At 44.0% G+C, this 15,492-nt stretch overlaps 1 protein-coding gene across 1 annotated transcript; it reads right to left on the reverse strand.

Annotated features, from left to right (window-relative positions):
- Positions 1-12,187: 12,187 nt before the first annotated feature.
- Positions 12,188-15,216, reverse strand: LOC142835665 (chymase-like). Its single transcript, XM_075949287.1, has 5 exons — positions 15,149-15,216; positions 14,413-14,563; positions 13,279-13,414; positions 12,824-13,072; positions 12,188-12,511 (listed from the first exon to the last, which is right to left on the reverse strand). The coding sequence occupies exons 1-5, from the start codon at positions 15,204-15,206 to the stop codon at positions 12,368-12,370; spliced, it is 738 nt and encodes a 245-aa protein (XP_075805402.1). The 5' UTR covers positions 15,207-15,216; the 3' UTR covers positions 12,188-12,367.
- Between the last annotated feature and the right edge of the window lie 276 nt (positions 15,217-15,492).

Consider the following 15,492-nt stretch of genomic DNA (forward strand, 5'->3'; position numbering starts at 1 on the left):
CTACTACTCATTGATGTGCTCGCTGGTGCAGTAGTGGTGGGTCTGCCAATGGGGGATCAGCGCCTGTCTGGATTTGAGGCCTGCTCCACATAACAAAATGTAACGTTTAGTGCTGTAAGTCTGGTAAGAAGCCCATGACTGAGGAGGGTCGTAGACTCTAGTGGGGAACAAAAGCTGAAGTTTTGCTAAATACATATGATATACTCATGGAGTTGCTTTCTAGATAATTATGATTACTCTAACAAATTAGTGTTGCTTCAACTCCCGCTGGAAACATTTCTTTTGTAAGTGGGCAGAGCCATAACTGGCCAATGTGCTGAAGGTAACTGCTGGATGCTCCACCATAAATGGGACATTCATGTCATCCCCTTCAGGAGACGCAGGAGTATAGCGAGTGGAAAGATCATAAGAACTGAAGGAAGGGGTAGAGTGTTGTGGAGCACTGTCTCCGGGCATGATGTGGTCGTTACACTCCTGAGCTTACAGCAGCTGTAACTAACTGCATAAGACCTGAACAGGACTGAGCTCTTCAACAGCCTATCATGGGTGAGGGAGGGACTCACAAGGTCCCCTCTCTTTCTCAGGGTCAGGCACTTAATGGTTACTGGAAGAAGAAGAGACATTTACGTTTTCTTCAGTGGTAAGGTACTCGTGTTTCTGGAAGCAACCCTAATGAAATTCATTGGGCTACACACATACACACACTCACACACATGCACACATTCACACATGTACCTGCACTCCCATGCACATCTGCTTGCACACATACATAAGGTGAAAGTAGGAGGACTAGATGAGAAGACTAAGGAAATTAGCAGAACTGAGAGCAGGAAATAGTCTTCAGTCTTCCCCAGGCAAGAGCACAACAGTTTGTTATCCAATACCAAGTGATCAACTCTGAAAACATACACACAACTAACATTATACACCCCAATTAGGGCATATTTGTGTATTTAGGAATATATATATATTGAGGAATATATGAGAGGACTTGAAGGGAAGAGAAGGAAGAGGAAAATGATGTAATTATAATCTCAAAAATGAAAGAAAACAGTAAAAAGCTCCTGTATGCCAGGATAGCCCCCTTTTCCATCAAAAACAAAAGATATAAGCAGAAATAAGAATGGGGAAAGAGTGTGATGAGGGTGATGTGATCAAAATACATTATATACATGTATGTAAATATCATGATGAATTCTATTATGTATATGAATGTGTTAATAAAAATGTGAAAATCATCTTCTAAAAGGAGATTTATTAGGATTTTCTTCAGAGAAGCAGAGTCAATGAGATAGATTATATCCTGTATACATTACTGTTATGTATGCATATGTGTCTATATGTAAATGTGATACATAGACATAAGAGAGAGATTTATTTTAAGGTTCTGTCTTACAACACTGTAGGAGCCAAGTCCCAAATCTGCAGTGATGGCAACTGACTGGGTATTCAGGTAAGAGTGGGTGCTGTAGTTGTGAGTCTGAATCCCACACAGCAGCAGATGGAAATTCAAGCAAGGCTTATTTTGTGTCTCTGGGTATATGTGTGCTTATGGCATACGTAAGTACACATGCTTTTGTACGTGTATGGAATGATATCGGTAGCCTATGTTACAACATGCAGATGATCTAGGCTGCTTCCTGAAGCCATGTCTGAGGGCTGTGCTGAACTGGCCTTGCCCTTCTCTGGTCATTGCAAAGTGATGCTGGAGGTGGCATGGGCAGCGGAGAACTGGCCCTGGTGGCATGGGTGGGGAAAGCTGGTGGGCTGACCAACTCAGCTACTTCCCTGGCTCAGATCCAGGTCCTTGAGTTGACCCTAACATCTACTATCTATGAGCTGCTGCAATAGGGGTCAGTTCTAGTACTGCACTATCTCCATGACTCTGGGCAACAGCAGGGTATCTGAGAAGTTTTGGTGAGGGTCCAGTATTGGTGATGTAGTAGAAGCCAAAGGCCCTGAACCAGACCAATGACTCATTGCAATCAGCACTTGCAAGTAAAGAAATTTGGGCAAAATTATATACTGTGTCACACATTGTAGCTTTCAGTGCCACGTGTGACAGAGAGGTGGGAAGGATGGAGGAGCAGAGTGGTAAATGCATGAAGGAACTGGAGACTCGGTAGTTGGGACAAGAGTGAGAAAAGGCTGTAGCTGATGGAGGAACAGCTTGCTGCTCGAAGGGGTTGGCAAAGTTCTTTTGAATTTTATCTTGGTGGGGGTGGTGGGTAACGAGGAGGACAAACAGGAGGAGTGGGAAATGAGTTCCCAAATAATCAACAAAAATAGGTTTTAAAATGTTAATTCTGTCTCAAAATACCTTTAGAGCTGCAATCTGTACTGTTGTAGTTGATCCTGTAGTCATTATTAGCAGTCCTTATCTACCTCTATTAGCACCATTTCCTCCTTGAGAGGCTGTTCTGTTGGTTTAGGCTGCTGCCCACTGGGGTACCAAGACCTTTATCTCTGAGTTCACTGTGCCTTTTTCAAAAGAGGCTTTCCGCAATCTCATGTTACACTTCTTACTAGGCACACAATCACCAAGGAGTCCTGTTGTATGCTGGGCTATGACTGCATTGTTGCAACAGCTTTATCGCTTTATAGTGCCCAGGGTCATATGGTCACTTCTCTATTGTCCATGCGTTTCTCAAGAGGCGATTGGCACAACAGCTGAATGCAGTAGCTTTAGATTTAGTCTATCCCTGGCTGTACACCTGGCCTTGGTGGCAATCAAGTGGAACCGAAAGTTGTGGCAACAGGAGTCAGTCTCTCCTGGTGATTACTGGGAGTGCCTCCACGTGACTCAGTGGATCTAATATTCAACTCAGAATGGGCAGTTCTGTTCATGCAGCCAGTCATGTCCTGAGGTCAGACTGTGCCGACTAGAGGCTGCTAGAATTGTAGGAGTTTGTTTTCCTATGGTAGGCATGGCCTTATTACAATAACTCACCCATTGGTTTCCTTCTTTCCGAGAGCCCACTTTGGTTTGTCATGGCAGCTCTTGGGTGTTCTGGTCAAGAGCTGAGGATGCTAAGCTGCCTGAACCTGATGCAGGATCTGCTCTTGTTTGGGGAGATATTCTGAAACATGATAGTATCCGAGACACCCATCGAATGGTCCAGTTTAGTATTCCCAAGTGTGCTACAAGCTAGCTGCAAACTCCAAAGAGGCATAGCACTCACCGCCACTCTTTGGCTCCAGGCCATCAACATAGTGAAGTCCTCTGATGCTGTCAAACTGTCTGTACATAGAGGCCCTTCTGAACTCTGCTGGGAGAGAATAAGAGGGTAAACACAGTGAGAAGAATATTCTCTGTGCCTGGGAATATAAACTACTCTGATTTTTCTCCTTAATGAAGACTGAAAAAAAAACTATATACTTCATCATCAAAAGTCACACACTGAAGGCTAGAGTTTAGCTCATTTTAATCTAGTAAAGATACAGAAAGCAAATCAGCAGCACAGAAGGCAACAGTTGGTGAAGTTGATGGTGGTCCACTGTCATCCACCGTTGTGGGTTTGGTCTCCAAGAGACCATCCTCTGCATTATTTTGAGTTTCTGAGTGTGCTACTACATTGTGATTTTACCTAGAATGCACTACTTCTGAGTCATCATCTTGGCTGGGGGTGGAGGACTACTGTGTGACCCTATTCCTGGGGAGACAATAAGAAATGTCTTCTCAACTGAGACTAGGAAATAACAACTGAGGCGACAGTCGGGCCAAAGCACACCTTGGTGAACCACTGAGTTTGCTGGTGTAACTTAGAGGAGCACTGGTGACTCTGAGGCAGCTGATTGACTGAAAGCTGATGGGTTTACGAAAGCTGGAAGCACACCCTGCTGGAGGTTTGACAGGCTGAGGAGGCTGTCTCTTAGCAGTTCACTGCCTGTGCCACCTTGAAGAGAACAGGGCCTTAAGAGACTGGGTTTTTCTGAGACCTCTGAATTCTTTACTTCCTGAGTCTTTCACTTTTTAAAGACGTTGTTTTTAATTTTAATAGTGTGTGTGCACACAAGTGCTTGCAGAGTCCAGAGGATCTCCTGTAGCTGGTGTTACAGGTAGTTGTGAACTTCCCAATGTGCCTGTTGTGCTGGGAACTGAACTTGGGTCCTATGTAGGAGCAGGGTGTACACTTGGAGACTGAGCTCTCTCCAGTCCTACTTTCTGAGTCTGCATTAACTTGCTTAGACACCACCTCCTGAGTCCTAGGAGGCTCCCTCCAGGATGGAAAGTTTCAATTCAAAGGATGTTACTACCTAACAGGGGTACATTTACACAGATATCATTCAGTATTTCTTACCCTAGTGTTGCCTAGTTTATAAATGAGGTTAACTCATAAGTATGTACATCTAAAATATGTATGCAAGGTATAAGGTTTGAGGTACAGGGTGGGTTCAAGGACTCATTTGCCAGAATGCAGTATGGATTTAGGCTAACATTCCATTTACCTTTGACTTCTTCTTCTTCTTTTTCTTCTTCTTCTTCTTCTTCTTCTTCTTCTTCTTCTTCTTCTTCTTCTTCTTCTTCTTCTTCTTCTTCTTCTTCTTCCTCCTCCTCCTCCTCTTCTTCTTCCTCCTCCTTCTCCTCCTCCTCCTTCTCCTCCTCCTCTTCCTCTTCCTCCTTCTTCATCTTCTTCTTCTTATTATTCTTATTCCTTCTTCTTTCTTCTTCTTCTTCCTCCTCCTCCTTCTTCTTTTTCTTCTTCCTCTTCTTCTTTCAATATGAGGTTTCTCTGTGTAGCTTTGGAACCTGTCCTGAAACTTATTCTGTAGACAGGCTAGCTTTGAATTCATAGAAATCTGCCTGCCTCTGCCTCCCAAGTACTGGGATTAAAGATGTGTGCCACCACTACCCGGATTTCTTTGACTTTTGACTTCTTTTTAAGTTCAAGTCTGATACATAGGCTATAATTGCGTTTTGGGTTTTCTAGTATTAGAATCAGCTCAGATCCTAGCACAAGGTCCCCCACAAAGTGCTGTGTGCTTTGTAGGTATTTTCAGCAAAGGGCTGGAAGGATATCTCTTGCAGTTTAGATCAAGTGCAGTCCTTGAGTCCTAGGGTCCCCAGGCCTCTCAGTTGCAACTAGACCAGCAAGCCAGATTTTTTTTATTCATTACCCAGTTTCAGGCATTCTGTTGTAACATAAAAGAGACTAAGACAAACCACTCCAGGTCCACTGTCTACCCAGCTCTGGAGTCCACAATGATAGACTGTTTTGTGATGATTGGAGTTGACTGCTGGATGCTCTGGCAGGAGCTGGGCAGGAAGTTGGATTGTCACACTCTGTCTCACAGACTACGAGTCCACTGTCCCCTGTACCACAGGCCAAAGTCCCTATCCTGTAGCTCCATGGAGAGGAAGAGCTTCACCACTCTCCTCAGAGCCCCCGTTGCCTCTCCCTGGCCAGACCTTTATGTTGAAAAAGCAGAGCTGGCATCACTCTGCTGTTCTAGGGTGCATGACCCCACATCAATCTCCAAAATTGTCTCCTTTGCAAACAGTCCCTCAAGTGAACTTTCTCCAAATTACTCTATGCCATTGTGCTGTCTGTCATGACTGTCACCTGGCTAAAAGGTCCTTTGAGAACAAAGGACTGAATAACAAGCGGAGATGACAGTTTCAGAGCCCAGAGATGGAGCTGATAATGGAAAACATGCCGTTGGTCATGGTGCATTTTTCAAGGCCAACAGGCTCAGTGAAGATAAGGTCATGTGCTTGATGAAACCACAGCAGATTTCCATCATGAAAACTACAAGGTTCTCAACTTTTCTGGTCATCTGAGTGTGGGTGTACTTTTTAATAAGGAAATGAATCTGAAGTAACACAACCAGTATGTTGCATTTGATTGCCCTCAGTCCATGGAGCAAAAATAACAACAATAATAAGATGCTTCAACTATCTGAAGATCGGAAACACGGAAAGCTTGAGTAAGCATGGAAGCCTCTTATCACTTAATCAAAACCATGGGTGCACCAATAACGGCCTGAGTCACAGGACACATGATTTGGAAGGAGATCTGTAGGCTTCTCTTTCCAACCCCCTCTAGCTTGGCACACAGAGATATCTGGTGCACAGAAGGGCAGCCCCAGCTGAGTTTTATAAATAATGCTCACAATCCCAAGATAGTTACAGTTGAGAATCTTCACACAGCACACCTGCCCACCACTTTTAACTTTATGCATCCTGCTGTCTTGATTTGAGAAGGTATCCATCTTGGCCAGAGCCTGTGTTGGGCAGGTCTGGATGACTCTTTCCCATGAGTTACATGACACTTTTCTGTTTGTTTGTTTTTTGAGACAGGCTTTCTCTATAGCTTTGGAGCCTGACCTGGCACTTGCTCTGTAGACCAGGCTGGACTTGAACTCACAGAGATCTGCCTGTCTCTGCCTCCCAAGTGTTGGGAGTAAAGGCATGTGCCACTACCACCTGGCTACATGAAACTTTTTGTGCTAAGGCACAAGGCTCACACAACTACCCTCTTTGGCTTTACAGAAGCAAGTAACAAGAGCAATTCCAGGCAATTCAGAATCAAGTTTTACTGGGTATGTTCTCATCTTGCTTGGTTACAGGCCCATGGGGAGCATGTGATGGGGTTACCAACATAGGGTGAATCAGATCCTGAGTCCTTGGCATCAGAGTTCATCTCCTAGCTTCCTTTTTGCTGTTCTTGGGGGGCTTCAGCCATGATTCTGGAAAACATGTTTTCTCCAACCATTGCCCTGGGGAAAGGGCTGTGGAGTCTTATAGAAGGATCTTTGTGATTTATGATATGTTCCAGTTCATATGTTGGACCTCCAGGAAGATGTTTCAGACAAAACTTCTTGTTCTTTTTTGTTGCGTACTAAATGTTACTGATTGTAAAAATCAATGTGGCAACTTTGACACTGTTTTAAAAAATCTAATCAGTTATAATATCACAACCAAAGACCCCCATTTCACAGTGATTTTTCTTTTAATTTGCCTCAACATTTTGTTATTTGAGAACTAAAGCCCTGGCAATGAATCCATGGGGGAAAAGAGATGGATTTTTGGCTGGCCTTCAACCACCCTTGTGTAAGGTGTCGGACTTTGATTCCAGTGGGAAAGGAGAGGGATCATTTGTAGTTAGATACTGTAACAGACTGTATACACACACACACACACACACACACACACACACACACACACACACACACAAATCAGGGCCTTGTTATGTATCCCTGGCTGCTCTCCAATTCATGGCAATCTTCCTGCCTTAGTGTTCTGAAAGCTTGGGTTTCAGACATGTGCCATCAAATAGTTATCAGAAATTGTTAGCCGTGGGGAGAGGGAGAATCAGTTTTCTCTAAGAGCATGGCCCTTGGTGAGCTGTCCAAGAATATTGGCAGCATAAATTGGTCTTGCTGGGTTAAAAAGAAGACACAAAATTCGATTGGTAGAACAGAGTGGTGATGGATCTGATTCTATTTATTGTTATGGTGGTGCCTGTGGAGGTCAGAGAACAGCTTTGTGGGTCCATTCACCTTTACGTGAGTTTTGGGATCAAGCTCTGCAAAGACTTTCACCCACTGAGCTGCCCCCCTTGACACTTTCGTTCCATTTTCAAGAGTGTACTGTTGTCTTTTACTCTCTGGAGATATGGCTTTAAAAATCTCTTAGTATTTTCACCATTCTCTTACTTTTTCCTATTGTTTTGAAGTATCTTCTCAGAGGAAACGCTTGATGGCCTGGGTAAGAACTGGAGAGCAAGATGTTAAATAGTGCTCACAACACGTGAACTTCTGTGTCTGGTGTTCACCTGGTAGTTGGTAGCCAGGGTGTGTATCTTTGTTTCTTTCCTCTGGGGCTATTGGGAATCTCCAAAAGAGACATGTTCACATCTTCCCTGGGTGTTGGGGGTTAAGGATCCATGCTGGTAACTAGAATCACATGCAGGGATAAAGACCAGTGGCTTGCCTCATAATTCAATGCTCATGGTATGTACTCACTCATAAGTAGATATTAGACATAAAACAAGGATAATCAGCCAACAGTCCACAACGCCAGAGAGGACAGGAAACAAGGAGAATGAATCCATGTATGGATATAGAAAAGGGATTTATTAGAGTGACTTACAGGCTGTGGTCTGGCTAGTCCAACAACTGTCAACTAACGGAAAATCCAAGAGTCCAGTAGTCATTCTGTATGTGAGGCTGGATGTCTCGGCTGGTTTTCAGCATATGCTGGCACCCCAAAGAAGTAGACTCTAATGTCAGTGAAGAAATGTACTTGCCAGAGAGAGAGACAGAGACAGAGACAGAGAGAGATTCTTCTATGTCCTTTTTATAGGCTGCCACCAGAAAATGTGGCCCAGATTAACGATAGATCTTCCCACCTCAAAAGATCTGCATTAAAGGTGGATCTTCATGTTTCAAATGATTTAATTAAGAAAAAAATCTTTACAGACATACCATAGAAGATGAATTATCTTAATCCCAGATGTACCCAAGTATTCATGGTAGATATTAATTTTAGAAGCTCCCTTTTAACCTCTGTCTTTGCTGCTTTCAGCATATGATACAAATGCATTACCTGTATCGGAACACAGAAGAGAACAAAGCATGAGATTATAGCTATGTATTCATGTAGACTGTAAAAGTTAATTACATGAGAAAAACCCAAGGCAAGTAATGTTGGTTGTTAAATTGTTCTCTTAAAGGCAGGGTAAATGGGCAGTTCGACCACACTGGCAGTCTTAAGTCTTAGTGATTTCAAGGTGTATTATTAATTTGACTATGAGGTTCAGCAAAAGCTCCAGTCTCTTAGAATGTAATAGATCTTTTTTTAAAAAAAATCAGAATGCAATGTCACAGGTATGATCAAAACATTTACTATGTTTTCAAAAATTAGTTAAAAAAAAGATTAAAAAGTGGTTTCACCCTAGTACAATGGAAACTCCATGAAAACTAAGAGAGTACCCTAGCAAAGAATCCTGGTAATGGGGGAAATGGGAGACACAGAGCCTGAACTGGGCAACTTCTGTTAACAGGCAAGACCTCAAGTGGAGGGATTGGTACACCAACCCATGACTATTGACCTACAGTTAATTCTGCCTTACAAGGTGATCTGGGATAGAAGCCTAGCAGAATCATCATCAAAGAGACTAGAGAGACTTAACTTCATTCAGCTGAAATTTGGAATATTCAGATATTCTCTCCGCAGCATGTTGAGGTCCTAGCTTATTACTGTCTAGGGTGCTCCTCAGGTGTTTAACTTCCAAATGGTTTCAGTCCTTGTGTATGTTAGATGCTGCATTCACTACACGTAAATCTACTGATCCAAGAATCTTAAAAGACTAATTCCTGTTAACAGCCAATAGAGAAAGTTAATTTCTTTTTTATTATCCAAATCCAAATGTGACCGCTTTGACATGAGTCAGTTTTTGGAGAAAAGTTCTCTTGTACCTCAGGATGATCCCGAAGTTCCGATGTTTTTGTCTACCTATTAAGTACTGTGATGACAGGCAAGTGTCACCATGCCTAGTTCATGTTGCTTATACAGAGCTTGGGGTCAAACTCAGGACTTCATGCATGAGAGACAATCATTCTGCTAGCTGAGTTGTATTCTCAGCTATCAGTGCAAATATTTGAGAACAATCACTAGCAAGTAGATTTATTTAGTTAAAGTTACAATATATTACTATAGTAATACATTTCATATAAAAAATAAAATATAGTTTGGTTATATATTCACATTAATTAAAAGTTTTACATAACAAATATATCCTCAGTGAATTTGTTTCAGATCAACTGACAGTTATTTGTAAAGATTTTAAAATTAAAACATTAAAATGATTTTATTTTATGCCTTTGAGTGTTTTGCCCGCATATATGTATGTGAACCGTGTGTGTGCCTGGAGGTCAGAAGAGGGCATTGGATTCCGTGGAATGGCAATTACAAATGGTTGCTGACCACATGCTGATGCTTCCAATCAAACGCGGATCCTCTGTAAGAGCAAGTGTTCTTGACCATTGAACCATCTCTCCAGGCCAAGATGAAAAAAATTTAAACATTGGTACTTTGTATCCGTACTTGAAGAAAAGATTTGAGTTGAATTGTCATTATCCCCTTATCTAAAGGTTTATCAGAAACAGCAAACCAGACCTCGGTGGCTTGGTAAGAACACTTTGGGATGGTGGCTTGTGTGGTGTGTGTGTGTGTGTGCGCACGCACTGGGGAGGTAACTCATTTGGCAAAATGCTTTCTGTGCAAGCCTAAGGCCTTGAATTTGGTCTTCAGAACTCATATAAAAGAAAAGAAGCCTAGTATAGAGGCAAGTGTTTGTGCCCAGTCAGTGCTGGAAGGGAGAGATTAGAGCATTTCTGGGGCTTGACTGGCCAGCCAGCCTCATCTACTGGTGAGTAGACTGTAGATCAGTTGAGAGACCCTGCCTCAAAAATTCAAGATGAGTGTCATGTTAGGAACAATACTGAGGTTGGCCTCTGCCTTCCACTTGCACACACACACACATGCATGAACACATGTACACACATATGCAGTCTCACATGTGAAATTACACACACATGCATGCTTGTAGATGAATGCACAAAAATAAAATAAGAGAGAGAGGTGGCTTGATAAGTTAGAGTTCCGATCTGGAGTATTTGAAATTATTCCCTCTGTTTTTATGGTTGCTGACAAGTTTTTGTGGTTGCATGACACTCATGGCCTCATTCTCTCTCTCTCTCTCTCTCTCTCTCTCTCTCTCTCTCTCTCTCTCTCTCTCTCTCTCTCTCTCTCTCAGAATGGTGTTCATCTGGGGATCATGAGCTTGCTCTTTTATTATATTGTTCTAACTAACATTTCTAGATGGAGGGGTATGAATGTCTCTCCACCACCCATCTGCAGTTGAGAGCATTGGCTACTCTTCCAGAGGACTGAAGAGCCATCTTTTCAGCCCATTGCTTTTACTTCTTAAGACATTCTTGGAAATTATTTGCTTGGCCAAAGGAATTCACCATGCTCCCAAAAGCAATGGGTGTTGCCAGCCTCAGGCTCTGGTTGGTATCCCTATCCTGTGATGTGCTTTCCTCCAACTATTCTTCTTGTAGGCAAATGTTTGTACTGAACTGCTGTAGTCCTTCGGTGTCCTGGTGGTCTTTGCAGAGACCTTTGTGGATGGAAGGGTGTTGCAAAATTTGATTTTGTGATAGTTTTTCTTCTTGTTTGTTTCTGATATCTGTTCTGTGGCCACAAGTGAGAGGCAATGCCCCCTGTACCCTGTTAGAGCTTTATAGATGAGAGGGCTCTTTTCCAGATTGTTTGACCTTAGCTGCCCTCTCCATACCACCAGACAGGGGAGTAGCGATCCTCAACTGAAAGTGATCCGCACTTTCACTCTCAGTATCTGAAGGCATTTTGATTGGGTGTGTAGATGGTGTTGCTACTGGCCCCTACTGGAGAGAAGTCAGAAATACATTAAAGATCCCATAGCTTGTTTGCAATACAAAATGTTCTCAGTGATTCTGAATTATTAAATATAAATTAATGCTGGTATAGGGTTAGTAGTTAAGCTAGGGAATGGGAGATGGCTCAGTGGCTAAGGGAGCATGCTGTGAAAGTATGAGGACTGGAGTTTGAGTCTCTAGCATCTATATAAAAATGGGGTGTGGTCAGTTGTGCACTATTGAGACTGGAGGATCTTTGTGACTTGCTGGCCACCAGTGTAGCTTCGGGCTCACTGAGGACCTTGTCTCCAAAAATTCTGTCAGAGAGTGATAAAACAATACCCAGGACATTCTCTTCAGGCTTCTATGTGCATAGGCATGTACACCTATGTATGCACATGTGTATACACCACACACACACACACACACACAGATGCAGAATAAGAGAGAGAGAGAGAGAAAGAGAGAGAGAGAGAGAGAGAGAGAGAGAGAGAGAGAGAGAGAGAGAGAGAGAGAGAGAGAGAGGAGAGAGAGAGGGGAGCGAGGAGAGAAAGATAAATATAGGTAGATAGGTAGATAGATATTTCAGGAAAACTCTATTTTTTCCTTGTTATTTCCCATCTCTCTGCCTGTTTCATTGTGTATCTTTCTGTCTTTGCCTGTTCATCAAACTCATCCATCCCCATAAGCCAAATCTTAAGTTATTTAAACTGCAAATCAGGTTTCTGTGTATAGGAAGAAGAGAGCAGCTGAGAGACGAAACACACATTGCAGTCTAGAATCTGGGTCTTTATTGAGGTGCATTGCCCTTTAGGAACCCTCTGAGACATCTAAGAACCTTCATGGAGACTGGGGAGTTGGCAAGGCTTCTGCAGGTAGTAGGCAGGCCAGAGCATATGACACAGAAAACCTGCTCTATTCCAGTTCCAGATTTCCCCACAGGTTAGTCCAAGCTCCAGAGTTAATTCTCCCTCAAGATCTTATTGATCCAGGGCCTGTAATGGGAGATTCTAGTGAAGACAGCAGGTGGCTTTGCGTTCCGACGTACATAGGATGCAATGCCTTGGGCTATCCCAGCACACAGGAGGGGTCCTCCAGAGTCTCCCTGTTGGGGAAGGCACAGACAGGAAGCGCATGAATGGATGCCTCTACTTCTACCCACCCAGTTCACCTTAGAGTCGCAATTAGGTCTAGAGTCAACCCAGGACCCTGATGCTGCATCTTTCTTTCCTGGGACAGTCACCAAACCTTCCTCACACCACCCCATATTCTCTGAACAGCAGACAGAAGATGGATACTTTGTTCCCTCACTCCCCGATCCCTAAACCCTGAGAGTAGCTGACAATCTTCTGCCCTGCCTCCTTCTAGCACTCCGGCTCCCGGCAGTGGTTTTCGAAAAAACTAGTGAAAGGATCACCTTGTATACATTCCGCATCTTCTTGCCCACACACAGCTGGGGCTCGTCGTGAAAATCAGGGAAGTGATTGCAGTTTTGGGGATCCAAAATTCTCATCTTCACCTCTTGCAGTGTGTCGGAGGCTGGTTCATTCACGTTTGTTTTGCCCCAGCCAACTGCCCGGCACACCCTGCCAGGTGTGATGGACTTGAACTCAGCTGAGAATGGGAGGGTTCCCACACCTAGGGTTAGGTTGGCTTTTTCCTTCAACTGTGAAGAGATTGAGGGTCTCTTAGTGAGGGCTGTGGGCTAGGAGGTAGCTACAGGCAATCAGAGAGGGAAAGGGCAAAATACCAAGAACAAGGGGTGGGAGATAAGATGGGAGTTCTGACCTGAGTCAGAGCAGAGAAAGCTCAGGGCAATGGGGACCTGAAAGAAAAGTCTAAGGGAATGGAATGGAAGTAGAAACTTGTTACCTTCAGTAACATGATGTCGTTGAGCTTCAAATGCTCATCATATTCTGGATGAGGGAATTGATTTTCAACCTCAAGCCTCTGCCATGTGTCTTCTTTTACTTTTTTGTTGTGGGCTCCTAGGAGGACTGTTATAGACCTGTTATGAGGAAGGATGGGGGCTGAGGCTGAAGAGCACTTGCCTAGCCTATATGAAGATCTGGGTTTGATGCCCAGCGCTGTATAAACCGACAGTGGTGCAGTTCTGTGATCTCTGCACGTGGGAGAAAGAGCAAGGGGGATTAGAAGTTCAAGGTCATTCTTAGCTATATAGTAGCTTTGAGTCTGGCCTGGGCTACATGACACTCAAAAACAAAACACAAATAAAACCAACAACAGCAACAACAAAAAGAAAGGACAAGCAGAAGACAGTGGTAGCTTCAGAGATAAACTCATTTTGAGAAAAGGTTGGAATTCCTCACTGAGATGCGGGGCTCTCACAATCCCCTCATTCTGGGCTCCTCGTGGTTTCAGATGGCTAACTTTGTAACCAGGAGAGCACTGTGGAGATGTCTGCACTTGGGCCTAAAGGTAGATCTTGGGCTCAAGTCAGCTTCAGGAGAGAAAAGGCTTGGAGAAAGAGTTTTTACATTGCAGTTTCTGTTGCAAGACATATTTTCTAGGTCTGGGTGCCCTGGAATTGCTGGGGAATGAGCAAGAAATACATGACTTAGGGGTCAGGGGTGGCACTCCCCATTTGGGGAACTTTTATGTGGCCAGTCTTCTTCAGCAAGAGTTGCAAGGAAAGCTGGGAGTAGTAGTGCCCTGTGGATGCTGGTCTGTCTTCCTTAGAAATGACCGCCTCTGGACCCTGGGCACTGACTGTCAGTGTTCTTGAAAATGGCAAGGAGAGATGGCCCAGAGAACTACTGACAAATAAGTATCTTCTCTGTTACAGAGGGTCTGGAGAAAGCTCCGTTGCCTCTGACAGGAGCTGCATTTCTAGTGACTGAGACTCAGGCGTCTCTTTAATTGTGTCTCTCACTTGTCAGTTGGCCTAGGTTCGGGATCCCTCTTCAGGTCCCACCTGGGTTTGATCCAGGTTGCTACCCTGATGATTTATCTCATTTTTAGGGATGAAATAGCATCCTGTCTCACCTTCCTGCACAGTGGGCAGCAGTCATCACAAAGTTTCGTCTTATCAGGAAGCCACTACAAGCCGACCGGTGGTTCTCGGAAGTTTCAATTTCCAGATAGGCCATGTAGGGGCGAGAGTGTGGTATGCACTCTGTGCCCCCAATGATCTCCCCTAGAACAGAGAACCGGGGTGTAGATGCTCTCTCCAGAGAGTGCACAGTGGGGTTAAGGTCGGGAGAGGGTTCCCTCGGTCTTCTTGCTCTAATTGCTGCCTGTCTTCCTCTCAGGTGTTTTGATCATCGTTTCTCATCCACAGCTCACCCTCCTCCAAACAGTCACTTCTTTCTCACGGCACAGAAGCCAATCCTGCCTTAGGTTTAGGCAATTTTCACTTCTGATTTCCCACACTCTGCACTGGCCTAGTCCATCTGCCTTCCAGAAGCACATGTGGTCTTAAGAAAAATCACAGGGTAATCTTTTGCCTTAAGCCCCAAAGATGAAGATTTACCTGTTTTTCTGGAACCTCCCTCTTTCTCCCACTTGCTTTAGGATTACCCCCACTCAGTCACCACAAGTTTCTGTGTTCCTGGAGACCACTGTGGCTTTAAAGAATGAAAGGGTGTGTCCCAGGAGAGACTTCACTCTTGGGCTCCTGAGAAGATCTTGAGACCCATTTAATAGTCCCCCAGGCAGACTAAACCTCCATGCTTTAGGAGCTGACCCTGAACATTTGAGAGGGAAGGACCCCAACACTCACCAGCTTTGGCACTGGAGCTCAGGAGGAAGAGCAGCAGATAGAGAACAGGAAGATGCATCCTTTCAGGGGGCTGCTCACAGCTAGTGCAAGCTGGATTTTTGAGTCTTAGACTTATTAGTCCCAGCAGGCAGGGGAGTGGCAGAGCTGTTACCACAGGAACTGTGTGGCTGTGGTTTCTTCTTTAAGCCAACTGTCTTCATGACTAGATGTTCTTCAAGAATGACACTATTTTACTAGAGGTAAAATTAAAGCCTAAACTCTTATGTCACAGATAGACAGGTCCTCAACTGTGCATCTGTGTGGGTTAGGAGTGTGAGGACAGAATAGGAAGGGATCTTACCTTT

Source organism: Microtus pennsylvanicus, chromosome 15 (assembly GCF_037038515.1).
Source record: "Microtus pennsylvanicus isolate mMicPen1 chromosome 15, mMicPen1.hap1, whole genome shotgun sequence".
Lineage (NCBI taxonomy): Eukaryota > Metazoa > Chordata > Mammalia > Rodentia > Cricetidae > Microtus > Microtus pennsylvanicus.

Excerpts from the sequence above, each read along its gene's own strand:
- LOC142835665 (XM_075949287.1), bottom strand. The coding sequence starts at position 15,206 with ATGCATCTTCCTGTTCTCTATCTGCTGCTCTTCCTCCTGAGCTCCAGT. Across the intron at positions 14,564-15,148 it reads GAGCTCCAGTGCCAAAGCTG|GGGAGATCATTGGGGGCACA; the intron begins GTGAGTGTTGGG and ends TCTCTGTTCTAG. Across the intron at positions 13,073-13,278 it reads ACGACATCATGTTACTGAAG|TTGAAGGAAAAAGCCAACCT; the intron begins GTAACAAGTTTC and ends ATCTCTTCACAG.